At 41.4% G+C, this 17,589-nt stretch overlaps 1 protein-coding gene and 1 pseudogene across 3 annotated transcripts in view; one reads left to right on the plus strand and one right to left on the minus strand.

Moving 5' to 3' along the window:
* Nucleotides 1-8,414, minus strand: part of LOC138750906 (zinc finger MYM-type protein 1-like) — a 34,731-nt pseudogene extending 26,317 nt beyond the window's left edge.
* LOC138750907 (KN motif and ankyrin repeat domain-containing protein 1-like) overlaps nucleotides 1-17,589 on the plus strand; it is a 206,804-nt gene that overhangs the window by 49,274 nt on the left and 139,941 nt on the right. Inside the window, exon 1 of one of the 3 annotated variants that reach the window (XM_069913034.1) lies at nucleotides 11,541-11,624. The exons of 1 other annotated variant lie outside the window; for it this stretch is intronic. Coding sequence is in view for 1 of the 2 variants with exons in the window: in XM_069913032.1 (XP_069769133.1) it covers nucleotides 11,560-11,597 (38 nt within the window). In the remaining variant the exon portion in view is untranslated. Of the gene's footprint in view, nucleotides 1-11,540; nucleotides 11,625-17,589 lie in introns of those variants that run through there. One more of the 3 variants, XM_069913032.1, reaches the window with a different exon arrangement.

Here is a 17,589-nt window from a genome sequence, read left to right on the forward strand (position 1 = left end):
ATTATGTGTTAGAAAGTCACCGTTTGCACCAGCCATGAGGAAATATTCCAGCCCCAAAAGTACTGAGTCACAGAGAAAATTCTTATCACCTTGAAGTTGTCTGTAATCCTCTGTAATCTTGTTTAGTCTTTAATTTTCTTCAAGCTTCTTTCATCCTCGTCGCCAATGTCACATTTGTGGCCCGAAATGTGAAGTTAAGGAAACATTAAACACAAGTTTTATCATGTAAACTTCTCAATGGCTTTTTATTCTCCCGTTTCCTTTGTACTCTTGCTTGTGCTCTTATCTCTCTCTCATACCCCGTGACTTCCGGTACATCTCATACATATTCATTATCATGACAGGCAGATAAATCAAAAGAAAAGGTTACAGAAGTCACTAGATATTAAAAGGACAAAGAGCATAAGGGCACTTTATCTGAATGCCTGCAGTATTAGAAATAAGGTTAGTGAACTTGAGGCGCAAATCGGTACCCATGCCTATGATTTGGTAGCCATCACGGAAACATGGCTACAAGGTGACCCTAAATGGGAATTAAACTTTCAAGGGTATCAGGTGGTGCAAAGAGATAGACAGGATGGTAAGGGAGGTGGAGTTGCACTCTTAATCAAAGATGAGCTCCAGGCAGTAGTGAGGAATGATATAAGATCTAAAGAGCATAATGTTGAGTCCATTTGGGTAGAGATAAAGAATAACAAAGGGAAAAAAATTATTGGTGGGTATTATCTATCGCCCACCATATAACAATAGTTTAGCGGCACAGGAAATAAATAGAGTGAGGCATGTAATAATGATACGGCAGTCGTCATGGGGGACTTTAACTTCCACATAGATTGGGAAAATCAAGTTGGTCGTGGGAGTCTGGAAGAAGACTTCATAGAATGCATCTGCGATAGCTTTCTTGAGCAGCATGTTAAGGAACCCAGAAGAGAAAATGCTCTCCTGGATCTAGTGTTGTGCAATGAGATAGGTAGAGTAAATGATGTAATAGTCAGAGACCATCTGGGAAATAGCGATCATAGTATGATTGAATTTCTCATTCAGATGGAAGGGGAAATAGTTAGATCTAAAACTAATATATTATGCTTAAACAGGGGTGACTACCATAGGATGAGGGAGGAATTGGGCAGAGTGGATTGGGAGCACAGGCTAATTGATGAAACAGTTGAGGAACAGTGGAAGATTTTCAAAGAAATATTTTGTAATGCTCAACAAAAATATATTCCAGTCAGGAAAAATGGCAGCAAGGGAGGGAAAAATCAACCGTGGTTAACAAAGGAAATAAAGAAGAGTATAAAATTGAAGGCACAGGTTTACAAAGCTGCAAAGAGCAGTGGGAAACTGGAAGATTGGGATAACTTTAAGAGACATCAAGGGGTTACAAAGTGGGTAATAAGAAATGGGGAAAAAGGATTATGAAAGTAAATTGGCACAAAATATAAAAACAGAAAACAAAAAAATTTATAAATATATAAAACGGAAGAGGGTGGCCAGAGTTAACATAGGACCCTTGGAGGATGAGAAAGGAAAACTGGTAGCAAAAAATGAGGAAATGGACGAGGCATTAAACAAATATTTTGTGTCAGTCTTCACGGTGGAAGACATGTCCAGCATGCCCAAATGTGGAGTTAAGGATGCGAATGTTGGGGAGGGCCTTGATAAAATAGTTGTTACAAAGGAAGTAGTGATGGAGAAACTAATGGGACTAAAGCCAGACAAATTACCTGGTCCTGATGATATGCATCCAAGGGTTCTGAAGGAAATGGCAGAAGTTATAGTTGATGCATTGGTGGTCATATAGCAAAATTCCTTGGATTCTGGGCAGGTCCCGGCAGACTGGAAGACAGCAAATGTCACGCCCTTTTTAAGAAGGGATGTAGGCAGAAGACTGGAAATTATCGGCCAATTAGCTTGACGTCTGTAGTTGGAAAAATGCTTGAATCCGTCATTAAAGATGAAATAGTGAAACTTTTGGAACGTAAGGGTTCAATCAAGCAGACGCAGCATGGTTTTAGAAAGGGAAGATCTTGTTTGACAAACTTGTTAGGATTCTTTGAGAATATAATGGGTGCGGTGGATAGAGGGGAACAGGTTGATGTTGTATATTTGTATTTCCAGAAAGCATTTGATAAGGTGCCGCACAAGAGACTTCTCAGTAAGTTATAGGAAAGTGGAGTCCAGGGAAGTATATTGGCCTGGATTGAAAATTGGTTATCTGACGGGAGGCAGAGAGTCGGGATAAATGGGAGTTTTTCAGGTTGGCAGAGAGTGGTAAGTGGGATGCCGCAGGGGTCAGTGTTAGGCCCACAACTGTTCATCATTTACATTGATGACTTGGAGGAGGGGACAAAATGTGGTGTAGCCAAGTTTGCAGATGACACCAAATTGAGTGGAATAGCAAATTGTAATGAGGATGTGGAGAGTCTGCAGAGTGATATAGTTAAGCTGGATGAGTGGGCAAAGGTCTGGCAGATGGAATACAATGTTAGTAAGTGTGAGGTTATCCACTTTGGCAAGAAAAATAAAAGAGCTGAATATTATTTAAAAGGTGAAAAACTACAGCATGCTGTTGTGGAGAGGGACTTGGGAGTGGTTGTGCATGAATCGCAAAAAGTTAGGTCGCAGGTGCAGCAGGTTATTAAGAAGGCAAATGGAATGTTGGCCTTCATCCCTAGAGGAATTGAATTCAGGAGTAGGGAGGTAATGTTGCAACTGTATAAGGTACTGGTGAGACCGCACCTGGAGTACTGTGTCCAGTTCTGGTCTCCATATTTGAGGAAGGATATACTGGCTTTGGAGACGGTCCAGAGGAGGTTTACTAGGTTGATCCCTGGGATGAAGGGGTTGACTTATGATGAAAGATTAAATCGTCTTGGATTGTATTCGCTCGAGTTCAGAAGAATGAGAGGAGATCTTATAGAAACATATAGGATTATGAAGGGTATGGATAGGATAGATGTAGGAAGGTTTTTTGAGCTGGCCGGGGAAACTAAAACGAGACAACAAAGTGTCAAGATTCGGGGGAGTAGATTTAGGACAGAGATGAGGAAAAATAGTTTTTCCCAGAGAGTAGTGAATGTTTGGAATTCTCTAACCATGGAAGTGGTTGAGGCTACCTCATTAAACATATTTAAAATTCGGTTAGATAAATTTTTACATGATAGAGAAATTAGGGTATATGGGGAGAAGGCAGGTAGGTGGAGTTATGTCATAAATTAAATCAGCCATGATCGTATTGAATGGCAGAGCAGGCTCGATGGGCCATTTTTGGCCTACTCCTGTTCCTACTTCCTATGTTCCTATGTTCCTGTGTATATCTTAGAAGTTTTATTAAAATTGATCTCGGCTTTTGGTGTGGTGGTGGCTTCGGTACTAGTGCTCTATGCATCCTTTCTATTGTAAATCTGTTGCTCTCAACACCTTTGGGATCCATATTTTTATAAATTCCTTCATGTCTGTCCCTTCTTTGCCCTCTTTCAGATCTACTATTTTTTTGTTGTTTCGCCTACTGTAGATTTCCAACATGTCAATTTTCTGGGATATCAAATCTTGCCTCTCCTTAATTTCTTTGTCTCTTTCTTCTAATTTTCCTCTTAATTCATTTATTTCCATTTCCATAGCATTTTCTCGTCCTTCCACATTTCTACTCTTTTCCCTATTTCTGTCATGACCAACTCTAAACTTTGCATTTTGTCTTCTGCTCTTTTCATTTTTCTTTTAATTTCACTAAATTCAAATGTTAGCAATTCTTTTAATGACCTCATTTGGTCTTCAAAAAAGGCTTTATCTATAGTCTGTCCATTTGCTTTACCTTCTTCTTTCCTGTGTAGATCTTGGTCTTCTTCCTCTTCTTCTGTGTCTGTGTCCTCTTTGTATCTATGTCTGCTCAGCTCTTTCTGTTGAGCCACTTTTATGTCTTTGTCGGGCCTCCAGCTGCTGGGCCTCTTACTGTTGGGCCCCCTGCTGCAGGTCGTCCCGTTGTTGGTCGCCCTGCCGCCAATCGCCCTCTTCCAGCCCCTCGTTACTTTGCTCACCGCTCTCCAACTCTTCTCGACTCTGGGTTTCCCCCAGCTGAGCGTCCCGGTGCTGGGCGCCCTGCAGCTGTCAGTCCCTCAGCTGGTACCCCCTCCTGCCGACATCTGCTTTTTGTTTGCGCACTGTGTATGCACGAGGAGTCGCGCATCTTTATCTGGCTCCGTGAGCCATTTTTTTATCATCTGCCCGTTGGGAGGTCACTGTTCCTCTGGGCACTCACCAGCTTCGTGGGTCGATTGATCCTCTTTACAGTAGCTCCCTGCTCCCATGTGCAGGTAAGGCCGTCTTTTTTTCTGGGGATTTTTGTTCTTCTCTTTTCTATGTTATTCTTGCTTTCCCTTTTTTGGTGCCATCTCCTGGCTCTTGCTTGTAACTTTATCTTCTTTTTCCTGTGTTTTGTGTTTATTGGGCTCTGTTTTTTTTGGACTTTTTTTCCTTTACGCTGGAGAGGGATGGTTCCACTCGACTGTCCACTACTCCATCACGTGACTCCACCTAAGACACCATTATATCAGAATAAAATAATTCCTTTTTCATTTAATAACCCCTATTTGAAAGATTGGGAACTGAAAGGTATTAAGTTGGTGGAGGATTGTTTTGAAGCTGGTCTGTTTCTTTCTTTTACCAGACTTAGAGAAAAATTTGGGATATCACCAAGCTCTTTATTTGCTTATTATCAACTTCGGTCTTTACCGTCAGAAAATTTTGGACAGGATTTGGTTTTACCTGGACAAATTAAATTTGAGATATTAATTGCTGATAAGGGGAAGAAAGGGATAATTTCTGAAATGTATGCATTATTACAAGAAAAGATGGTTAAGGATGATTTATATAAAACAAGGGAGAAGTGGAGGAGGACTTATCCATTACATTATCTCAGGAGGAATGTGCCATCTGTGCAGATAGTGTTACAAAATTAATTAATGTGAGATATAGTTTAGTTAATTACAACTTTCTACATCAGTTGTATTTGACGTTTGAGATGTTGAAAAAGTATGGTTTTAGTTCCTTGGATTTGTGTTTCTGATTTGGAAGACAAGTACTTTGTTACATTCAGTATGGACATGTGAAAAAGTTAAACCTCTTTGGGAAAATATCATTAAGTTTTTGGAAGATTTGTTCAAGATTGAACTGCAACTTGATCTGTTACTGTGTTTACTAGGTTATACTAATACACTAACGAGGGGTTTGCGATTTGAGAAATTCCAAATTGCATTTATACTTCTGGGAACATAGGAACATAGGAAGTAGGAACAGGAGTAGGCCAAAAATGGCCCATCGAGCCTGCTCTGCCATTAGCGGTGGCTAAAAAATGTATTGCTTTTATGTGGAAGAATGATGTTGAATTGAATATACAAAGATGGCATAATGAACTAAAATCGTGTATTTACTTAGAGAAGATAACATAACTTACAAAATAATTATCCTTTTTTTGTTAAAATATGGACTTTATATTTGAAATGTATGGGTTTAGATATAAGGTAAAACAAAATTTATGATGTAAAGGTTTGGCACACCACATAGCAATTGATAATTACCCGAAATGTGTATTTTGCTCCAATATGGGGGGAGGGAGGGTAGTAAGTGTATAGTTTTTTTATGTAAGTTAATTTGTATGCATTTTATAAAATTCAAATAAAAATAATTGCAATTCATTTCCTTGCTACCGTAAATGCTAATTTAACAAATTTCAATTGATAAATAGTTAGTTTCATTTTGGGGCTTGTACCATCAATATTTCCTACTAAAAACAAATCAGGACTTGGTGGAAAAGTAATTTCTATGACTTGTTCCAGAAAGTTATGTAAAGCTACCCAAAAATATCTCACATTGTGACAAGACCACATCGAATGTATAAAAGATCCTATATCTTCACTGCACCTAAAACATTGGTCTGATAAATCTGATTTCAATCTATTTAGCTTCTGTGATGTAAGATATAATTGATGTAAAAATATATTGAACTAATCTATATCTTATACTGTTTGTATTAGTCATACAATCCCTACATAAATTTTCCCACATTTGTTGATCTATTATATTCAAATCTGTTTCCCATCTCTGTCTAGATCTATGTAATCCTCATTTAAGAGTTCCTGCTTGTATCAATGAATATATCAAAGCAATTTTTTTAACAATCCCACTCCTAATAAGTTCTACCTCAGAACAACTTGACAGAAACATAGTTGGTCCTAGTTTACCTCTCAAATATACTCTTAACTGAAAATAGCAAAAAAGAGTATTACCTGGTATAGTGTATTTATTTCTCAATTTCTCAAATTATATTAACTTTTTTCATAACAATCTTCAACTTTAACAACCCCTTTATGGTACCATATATTCAAGAACATTATTATCTCAAAACAAAAGCTAAAAGAGGGTTAATTAATGGCATTTTAGGTGATATAGACCCTCAACCAATATTTTATTCCAAACATTAAGCAAATGTTTCAATAATGTTTTCAATAACCTGTTGCGAGGTCACTATGGCGACAGCTAGGTGAACACAGGAGAAGAAAGACACACACACATCAGTAGAGTGTATTCGACACTGGGTTTATTCAGTAGCAGCTCTGCCTTTTATAGTCCGATCAGCTGTGTTATCACTGGAGCATGGCTTGAGCGGGCTGGCTGCTGATTGGTTACCTTGGATCCCCGGGCCCTGATTGGGGCCGCCTACGATCCACTGCCAGTTTCACTGCTCTGCCAGCGGCCTATGGAAACGGGCATTTCAGCCCCTTCTGTTTTGCCGGTTGCAGTGTTTGAAGGCCTTTTCCTACGTCAACCTGAGGTAAGGGCTGCCACACGTGCCCCAACCCCAAGAATCGGTGATCGGGGCACTGTTCTTAGGAGGATGACCCCTGCACCATGGAGTCAGGTGAGTGAAGAGCTGGTCGAAGTCCAAGTAGGATGGTTTCAACCGGTCTAGTGTGAAAGTCTCTTCGCTGCCGCCAATGTCCAAAACATGGGTGGAGCTGTTGTGTCTGATGAGACGGTATCGCCCCACTTTAGAGGTGGCCAGTGAGCCCTGTGCTGAACAAACATGTATTTACAGTCAATAAAGTTCTTTGGGACGTAAGTGTAGGTTGGCCATGGGGTCTAGTTTAGCAGGGGGCAGGATGCCTTGCTGCTCATGTAGTCAGGACAATGTGGTCACCGGGGGTTCCCCTAAGTGCTCAAGGGCTGTCATGAATTCACCCGGTGTTACTAGGGATGCGCCATAGACTAACTCAGCAGAGGATGCCTCAAGGTCCTCCTTGGGTGCGGTGAGGATGCCTAACAGGACCCAAGGGAATTCCTTGGCCCATTTAGGTCCAATGAGCCGTGCCATTAAGGCTGCCTTCAGGTGTCTGTGGAACCAATTGTCATGTGGGTGATACGCTCAGAGTGTGGGCTAAGGCAGTCCACAGACTGGAAGTGAATTGGCCCTCCTGTATGATATAAGGTTTTCGTGGACCATGTAACGCTCTGTTCCAAGTGTTGAGTAATGCACATGCTTCTGTGGAAGCCTCTGATAGTGGCACCGCCTCTGGTCATCTGGTCGACCAGTGGGAGAAGGTAACGTGTGCCTCTGGATACAGCTAGGGGTCCCACAATGTCAATGTGCATGTGGCTGAAGTGGTGACGTGCTGGCTCGAATGCCTGTGTTGGAGCTTTGATATGTCTGGACTTTGGATGACTGGCACTGAGAATGTCCTGGCCTATAGGGCAACCTATTTTCGGAGGCCGTGCCAGACATACCTGTTCACCACCATTTTGGCTGTAGTCCTGATGGCGGGGTGAGCCAAGTTGTGGATCAAGGTGAAAACCCACCTCTTCCATGCAGCTGGAATGACAGGGCGAGGATTACCTCTCGTGGTTTCGCAGAGCAGTGTGCAACTGCCAGGGGCGATCTGGATGTCCTCCAGTTGTAAGTTGGTGTTCACTGTCTGGTACATCAGAATGTTAGGATCTTCTTGCTGTGCATCAGCCAGGGCCATGTAGTTGATGCCAGGGGTAGGGTCACGCACCGCCAAGTTAGCTGGACGGGATAGGGCATTGACCACCATGTTGGATTTGCTGGCTATGTGTTCATTGTCCGTTGTACATTCGGAAATGTAGGACGGGTATTGCTGTTGCCTGGCTGACCACTGATCTAACATCTTACTGAAGGTGAAGGTAAGGGGTTTGTGGTGCATGTAAATTTTGAACTTCCTGCCCTCCAGGAAGTAACAAAAGTGCCGAATTGCCGGGTATAAGGCTCGCAGTTCTCCACCAAAGGCACTGTACTTGATCTCTGGTGGCCTGAGGTGTTTACTTAAAAAGGCCAGCGGTTGCCATTGTCCATTCACTAGTTGTTTAAGTTCACCCCTGACCGCTGTGTTGGAAGCGTCTGTCATGCGGGCGGGCAGTGCGTTTGTCCGTGGGTGCACGAGGAGGGTAGCATTGGCTAGGGTGTTTTTGGTGGCCTGGAAGGTCTCGGTCACCTCTTGGGTCCATTGTATGTTTTTACTGGGTCCTGCCACGAGGGGGAAAGATGGGTTCGTGATGTGGGGCCACTGCAAGTATGAAGCAGTGATAAAAGTTGACCATACCTGCAAACACTTGTAGTCCCTTCACTGTTGATGGCATGGGGAAAGAGTGAATAGCTTCCACCTTCATAGATAACGGTGTGGCTCCATATTAGTTGATATGATGGCCCAAGAAATCAGTCCCTTGGCCAAACTGGCAGTTGACCAGGTTGATGGTTATGCCGAAATTGCTCAGCCTAGAGAATAATTGTTTTAAGTGGGTGGTGCGCTCAGTGCAGGTGTGGCTGGTGATTTAAAATGTCATCAAGGTAAATGAAGGCAAAATACCAATCCCAGCCCACTGCATCCATCAGCCTCTGGAAAGTCTGAACCACATTTTTTTAACCTGAAGGGTGTGCGGAGAAATTCAAACAATCCAAGGGGGGGTTATGATGGCAGTTTTTGGGATGTCTTCAGTGTGTACCAGGATCTGGTGATAGCCCCTGATAAGGTCCATCTTTGAAAATATCTGTGCCCCTTACAGGTTAGCAGTGAAGTCTTGGATATGGGGCACAGGTTATCTGTCCGGTATGGTGGCCTCATTGAGGTGGTGGTAGTCTCTGATGGGCTCTGACCACCCGTTGCCTTCAGGACCATGTGGAGAGGGGAGGCTCAAGGACTATCAGAACGCTGCACAGTGCTGAGTTCCTCCATCTTTTTAAACGTTCCTCCATCTTTTTGAACTCGTCCCTGGCTAGGTTGATTTTCTCAGGTGGGGGGGAGATGCTACGCCCTGGCATGGAGGGGAGGGCCCTCTGTAACGATTTGGTGCCTTGCCCCATGTTTGGATTCTGCCAATGGAAGTAAGGCATGGTGATGGAGGGGAATTCTGATAGAACCTGAACAAATTTGTTGACAACTACTTCCTGAATGAAAGTGAGGGCTGTTGAGTTCAGTGCTCTTCAGCGAGAGTGATTGAAATGTCCGGGCGTGGACCAGCCGACGCCCCTTGATATCGACCAGGAGTGTGTTGGCCTGCAGGAAATCTGCACCCAGTAATGGTTGTTGCATAGCCATCACTGTAAACTTCCATGTAAATTGTCTGTCCCGAAGCATAAGGGAATGGTGCAGGGGCTGAATGTTCAGATGTTGGAGCCATTTACTACTTGGGGCTCCCAGCCCACTTTGCTGTAGCGGACCTCCAGGTTGGTTGGGAAAATGATGGTGTATTATACCCCAGTGTCCACCAAGAAATGATGGTCCTACAAGGAGTCTTGAATGTGTAGTCGGCTATGCAGTTGGTCGGTTATCACAGCCATTAACAATGACCGGCCTGGGCATTTCCCTGGAATGGACAGGAGAAGCGACATCAATAGGCCTTGGAACCCCCACAGTCGGTGATAGAATCAATACTGCTCACCGGTGGGGCATGGTGATCGGTCGGTGATCTTCCTGGCCGGGCACTGATGACGCAGTGCTGTCACGTGCTCGAGCGAAGTGCAGGTGCCCCTCTTCATTGCCCATTGCAGGTCTGCTCAAGCTGCCATCTTCCTGAGATCATCAATATCTTCCTCCGCAATGAGCAGCCGGGCATCCTCGGGCAGCCTCTCCGGGAAGATCTGCTGGAACAGCAGGCAGGAGGTGTGGTCATCGTTGAGAGCATGCATGTCGCTCATGAGGGCAGAAGGGACTCTGACCCCAAACTGTTGATATGCAACAGTTGGGCAGCGCAATCGCGCTTTGAGAGCCCAAATGTGCAGGTTAACAGCTCTTTGACCACATGCCTACCTTATTCCAGGACTGCTGGACGAAGTTGATGATGCAAGCTGTGGTGTCCTGATTGAGGGCGCTAATCAAGTGGTAGTAGCACGTCATTGGCAGAAATCCATTGAATGGTGAACTGCACCTCAGCTTGCTGGAACCACACCCATGGTTGCAACATCCAGAAGCCAGGCAGCTTCTTCGCTATGGCGTTGATTTCAGGTCATTCTTCCATCTTCGGGTCCAAAGTACCAAGGTCACTACAGCTAGGTTATAGCTCTGTTATAGCCCTAAGGCTGTAGCTCGAATCCGCAGGAGAAGAAAGACACACACATCAATAGAGTGTATTTGACACTGGGTTTATTCAGTGGCAGCTCTGCCTTTTATAGTCAGCTTGGCTGTGTCACCACTGGGGTGTGGCTTGAGTGGTCTGGCTGCCGATTGGTTATCTTGAATACCCAGGCCCTGATTGGGGTTCTCTGCGATCCACCAGCGGTGATTGGCCAGTTTTACTGTTCTGCCGGCGGCCTATGAAAATGGGCATTTCAGCCCGCACGATGTTTTGCCAGTCGCCGCGTTCGATGGCCATTTCCTATGTCGCCCCAAGGCGCGGGCTGCTACGAAAAATATATAATAAATGTGTGTATATATAAAATTCTTCTGCTTTCTTCTCTCCTATTTTCATTTCTATATTAACCCATGCCAGTTTTTTTTTATTTAATAAGAAAAGAGGCAAGAAATCTCATCTGTGGCGCTCAATAATTATTTCTAAAATTAGGTAGCTGTAAAGCTCCCAATTCGGATTTCCATGTTAACTTCTCTATAGAAACTCTTGCAATTTTACCTTTCCGAAAAAATTTCCTTGCTTGTTTATTTAATTCTTGAAATTTTTTTGGAGGTATTTGTAGTGGTAATGTCTGATAAAGATATTGTTTCCTTGTAAATGTATTCATCTTTATACAGTTCACCCTTTCAACTAAAATTATGTAAATTTATCCCTTTTTTAAAAAAAGGTGGAAAATATTCTGCCGAGTATGGGAAGTATGTAGAATGTCAGTGCTGAAAGGTTAAAAGAGATTCTGAGAAGTAATAAATATAGAAAGTGACTTAAGGAGTGGGGTGGTGTTCCTCGTAGAATGCAACCTTACAAAATATTTTGAACAGCAAGCATGCAAGGAATTGTGATGTCATAATTGATGTTACTCTAGAGATAATAGAGCCATTTGTGCATGATTATGTTGTTGTTATCCATAGTCATGACAGCATTAATGACATGCTACTACACTGCCAGAGATGTGCTCGCTCACTATTGTAAGTCTGGCAGTAGCAAAAAAAATGGTGAGAAACATATTTCCTTAACCATGATTTAATTCAGCAGACCACTGTTGCTGTGGTCTCTGACTCTTGGTGACCAGGGAAAATGAGAACAAATGGCTGTCAAAGACCATTTATGTCACTGTTCTGTTGCTTCCGAGGATAATTTATTTCCACTCTTGTACTATGGGTTATGAAGTGGCTGAGGCCACTGTTGGACCCGTGGACTCTGCCACATGTCCATGACTCAGCAGAGGCAGGTGTTTAGGGAACTGGTGCACTCCTTACATTTACATTGGCTTTTGTGCACTCTCAATATAAATAGACTTGAGATTCTCAATACGATACCAGGTGTTGCTGTTCCATTTCGATGGGTGGGCTGAGCAATGTAAATCATGAGAATTTTACACTTTTCTTAAGAATGTCCTTGAATTATTTCTTCTAACCATCTGGTGATAATTTGCTGTGCGAGAGTTTGGACAACCTGTTTTGGGCATGCCAGCACTCTAGCTAATTATGCAACATGGCCATTGTCAAAGGAGATGGTGCGAGGCAGGTTTCATAATGAGCAGTTTATTGTCCATGTACCAAGAAACAGTGATAGAGATTGTTTTGTGAGCAGTACAGTTTAAAAGTGCGTTTAGAGAGATTATTTGGTCCAGAGCAGAGGCAGCATGGGATTGAGTCAGGAGGCTGATGCCGTGACCTCATACTTGTGAATCTTCTTCCTGATGGCAGAAGGGTTGTGGCCAGGGTGAGTCTTATAATATGATAGCTACTTTTCTAAGGCAGCAAGGAATAGCGATAGAGTCGATGGTTGGGGGAGGGGATGTGGTGCATGACTGAGAAATGTTCACAACCCTCTGTAGTTTCTTGCATTCTTTAGAGGTTGTAAGGGATGCTGGTGACATATCAAATTTCCTCAAGTTTCTGAAGAAGTAGAGGTGCTGGTACGAAGTCTTGCTCATTGCATCAGCATGGGTGGACGAAATCATCACGAGAAATGTTTATTCCAGGACTTTAAACTCTCCACAATCTCCACCAAAGCACTGTTGATGTGAACCAGGAAGAGAGCCACACAGCTGTGAGTGCATGTAGTATTATAGAAGAATGAATAGACAGTCTTGAGGATGCTCTTGGAGGATCCCTTTCACCAATCATTACTGATCGCAGCCTGCCTGCAGGATAGGAAATACTGCATCCAATTTCAGAGAGAGGTGCTTAGAGCAGGGTCACGTAGCCTGAAGATAAGTTTGTTTGGTACCATTGTGTTGAGGTGGATTTCTGGTGTAATCATAACTGGTGTCCTGGGAAATACCATAGCAGGTATAATCAAATGTATTGTTCTCTTGATATGCAGTATTAAAGCAACAATTCTTTATCAAACTAAGATTGAAAAGTGGGATACGTGAATGCTTGCAAATAGCATGCAGTGTGTATTCTGGTGAGATGTAAATCTTTTATTTTAATCAGACTATTAGACTACCACACATGGTAAGTGCTTTAAATTTGCAGGTTTTTTTCTGACAGCCATGAAATAAACTTTTCCTTTTACTGATGTCAATTACGGTTGGATGTCTGCTCAAAGAAAGAACAACTGCGGTATCAAAGTTCTACAAATTGTCCCCACTAGGAAAGAAAGAAAACGATGTTCATTGTTAGTTTTTTAAAATTGCTGAGTACTAAATTACGATGGCAAAAGAAACAAGATTAGTACCAAATTACTTTCAAAATTCATAATGTGTAGAAAACATTTATGAAGACGTTGCATTCCACTTGTTTTTTTTTCAAAAGAGAGAATATATGAAGCACCAGTATGCCTTTCTATTTGCTCCCATTATGCAACTAACTTCATTGTTACTGACAGCTTTGTTACATAAGCAATGATGGTAGGGTGGCCTGATGTCTGGCTTTAGGCCAGACAGTCTGGCTTTTGAGTAATCTGTCTTCCATCTGGTGCCACCTTGAGCTGGATGTTAAATTGTCCTCCATTTGGAGGTGTAGGGGCAGAGAGGGGGAACTCGTTATATGTGACGTCCTGGGGTCTGTAGGCCTTGTGTGGCCAAATTCCTTCCTGCGCGCACATGCTAATGCCAGCTGGTACGTGCGCAATGGATTGTAGTTCTGGTGTCACTTCCGTCGGAGGGAGGGGGAAGTGATGCGAGTAGCCCTGGTATTCCAATCCATTGCACATGCACCAGCTAGCATTTGCGCATGCGCACAAGAAGAAACCTGGTCACGTATGGCCTAAGGACCCTGGGATGCTACTTATAACATTGAAAGTGCTTCCTTTCTCTTCCTCCCTCCACCCCCCCCCCCGACCCCGAGAGAGTTTTATCTTGCTGACCCTGCATTTCCTCTGTTTTGGAAATGGTTGCCCTAAAATGGTGGTGACTTTACTGTTACTGTAACAGTAATACTGAGCCAACTAGATGGTGATGCTGCAAAAGTTTCTGATCGTAAAATAGAAAATGGCTGTTGTCTAGTGTTTTGATTTGAAAGGATGCTTCATTCAAAATTTCCACATTTACTTGTGTGGTGCTTTATTTTTTTCCCCAATAAATTGACTGAGAATTAGCTGCTGACTATAAGCATACATGGAGTCCATGTTCTTGCAGTTTCATGATTCTTTATCAATCTGGTTTAATGCTATTGAGAGGTCAATTTGCATTTTTTTACCCCAAAGATATGGCAGTGACAGATATGACCATTACTGTTGAGAGTATATGATTTCTTGTCACTAATCAAGCTATACAGCATGAATTGTCTCTTACAGGGTTGAACTGTTTGTCTGGAGATGTGGCAGAGAAGCACAGTTTTCATTTTGATAATTAACAGTCTTCCCAGCTTTGCAGCCAGGACAGAATGGGCAGCCACAATTCTGAAATGGAAGTAGGCCATAAGCCAGGTTGCCTGTGGTATGATGAACCCGGGAGAGAGGGAAAATGTCAGCATTAAATTGTGGATAAGCAAAGTATGGGAATATTTTTAATGTAACCAAGAGCTTTGATTCTAATTTTAAATAAATGGGATTTAAATGTGTTGGTACACGAAGGGAAAACCAGGGTTGAACGTCTTCTCCATTTTCAATTCAGTTCATAGCAGACAAAAAGCTCTGTTCTATTTACTATGTGCAGAAAGAAAATCAATCTCAGAGATTTTCTTTAATATCAATATAATCAGATGACCATGTGACTGAGTAAGAGTGACAACTTGGACCCAATGTGAGGATTTTTATTCTGTCGACTAGTCCACTTTGACTGGTAACCTGATCAGATTTGAAATAATGATGATAATGTGTTAACAGTGTCAGAGTTGTTTTGATTATTGTTTTGCATTTTATAGTTGTTGCATAAAATTAATTCAAAATGTGCACAAGAGATGGTGGTATGAGCAAAAGTGACAGAATTCCTTTCCAAGCACTTCTGGGATTTTGTACCCTGTTTGCAAATATTTGTCAATATTCTGATCAGTCATTTTGTTTTGTTTTTTTAAAATCCATCTTGCATTCCATAAGTATATACCTTTCAACAGGAGCCTCTTCAAAATTACTATGGCTGAGATGAATTTTCGTGCCCTGTTGACTCTAATTCTGTCTGCTGAATCTAAGAAAAATAGTAAATTTAAGAGTCTAAAGATGAAGGCTGTCTGTAATTAATGAGAAAACAATTTGAAATCTATTGCTCAGTGTTTTGCTTTTGACAGGAGTAATCTCTTTTGAAAATTCTCAGGTCTCCAGGGATTGCTGTTCACATTGGGCACATGTAGAATACATCCACTATTACTTGAAATTGGTATTCTTGAAATTTGGAAAGAGACCAGTTTAATTCATCTGGACAAGAATTAATAGCTGTTTTCACACCACAGATGAGCAGTGACCCTACTTTGTTCCAGTGAAATTCCCAGGAATTCAGGATCTCCTGGTTCTTTCACAATGCGGACCAAATTCCTGGAATTTGACCTCAGCAATTTGGGTCCCACCCCCAACTGATGATGTGTTACACTCTCACAGGAGTAAGAGCACCCCTGGTCTGTCTATTAGTCGCTCACCTGCTTGCTAGTTCCTCCCCCCCCCCCCCCCCCCAATCACCGTGCTTTGCCTCATCGTGACAGTGGCACAATGCTGGATGAATGGCCAACTTTGTTTCCCATAATTCCTCACACAGCTGGAACCGCTCTGGGAAATCCACCTGCACGAGGGATTATGGTTAACAAGGACGGCCATTCATCCCACATTGTGCTGCCGTCAGGATGTGCCAAAGCCACTTGTTTTTTTTTCAATTTTTTATTTTTCACACCATAAATCACATTAACCATGATACACACTTTTTCCTTTTCACACATATACAGTGCCATTTCCTCTCCCTCCTCCCATCCCACCCTCCCTACCTCCACCCTCCCGTCCATTTAAAGTACAAAATCTAGGATACATTAAACCAGTCAAACAATGTTGTCATTCAATAAAAATACACAAGAAATTCCACTGAGTCCATTCTTTACATTTCCTTTTCCTTCCGTTAACTTAGGTAGTGATTATCCCCGGTAGGTTTTCGCTATTGTGTTTCATGTAAGGCTCCCATATTTGTTTGAATATTTCAATATTATTTCTTAAACTATATGTTATTTTTTCTAATGGAATACATTTATTCATTTCTATATACCATTGTTGTATTTTCAAATTATATTCCAATTTCCAGGTTGACATAATACATTTTTTTGCTACGGCTAGAGCTATCTTAACAAATCTTTTTTGTGCATCCTCCAAATCAATTCCAAATTCTTTGTTTTTTATGTTACTTAGGAGGAAGATCTCTGGATTCTTTGGTATATTGTTTTCTGTTATTTTATTTAATATCTGATTTAGATCTTCCCAAAATTTTTCTACTTTCTCACATGTCCAGATTGCATGAACTGTTGTTCCCATTTCTTTTTTACATCGAAAACATCTATCAGATACTGTTGGGTCCCATTTATTTAACTTTTGAGGTGTAATGTATAACCTGTGTATCCAGTTATATTGTATCATACGTAACCTCGTATTTATTGTATTTCTCATCGTTCCAGAGCATAACTTCTCCCATGTTTCCTTTTTTATCTTTATATTTAAATCTTGTTCCCATTTTTGTTTAGTTTTACCATTTGTTTCCTCATTCTCCTTTTCTTGCAGTTTAATATACATATTTGTTATAAATCTTTTGATTATCATTGTATCTGTATTCACATATTCAAAGTTACTTCCCTCTGGCAAACTCAAACTGCTTCCTAATTTATCCTTCAAGTAGGATCTCAATTGGTAATATGCCAGCGCTGTATCTTGAGTTATATTGTATTTATCTTTCATTTGTTCAAAGGATAATAATCTATTTCCTGAAAAACAATTTTCTATTCTTTTAATCCCTTTTTTCTCCCATTCTCTAAAGGAAAGGTTATCTATTGTAAAAGGGAGTAACTTGTTTTGCGTCAATATTAGTTTTGGTAATTGATAATTTGTTTTATTTCTTTCTACATGAATCTTCTTCCAAATATTGAGTAGATGATGTAATACTGGAGAACTTCTATGTTGTACCAATTTTTCATCCCATTTATATAATATGTGTTCAGGTATCTTTTCCCCTATTTTATCTAATTCTAATCTGGTCCAATCTGGCTTTTCCCTTGTTTGATAAAAATCTGATAGGTATCTTAATTGTGCGGCTCTATAATAATTTTTGAGTTTGGCAGTTGTAAGCCTCCTCGTTTATACCATTCTGTTAATTTATCTAGTGCTATCCTCGGTTTCCCCCCTTTCCATAAAAATTTCCTTATTATTTTCTTTAACTCCTTGAAGAATTTCTGTCAGTTGTATTGGCAATGCCTGAAATAGGTATAATATCCTTGGAAAAATGTTCATTTTAATACAGTTTATCCTTCCTATTAGTGTTAGTGGTAAATCTTTCCAATGCTCTAAAGCGTCCTGTAATTTTTTCATTAGTGGATAATAATTGAGTTT

Source organism: Narcine bancroftii, unplaced genomic scaffold, assembly GCF_036971445.1.
Source record: "Narcine bancroftii isolate sNarBan1 unplaced genomic scaffold, sNarBan1.hap1 Scaffold_302, whole genome shotgun sequence".
Lineage (NCBI taxonomy): Eukaryota > Metazoa > Chordata > Chondrichthyes > Torpediniformes > Narcinidae > Narcine > Narcine bancroftii.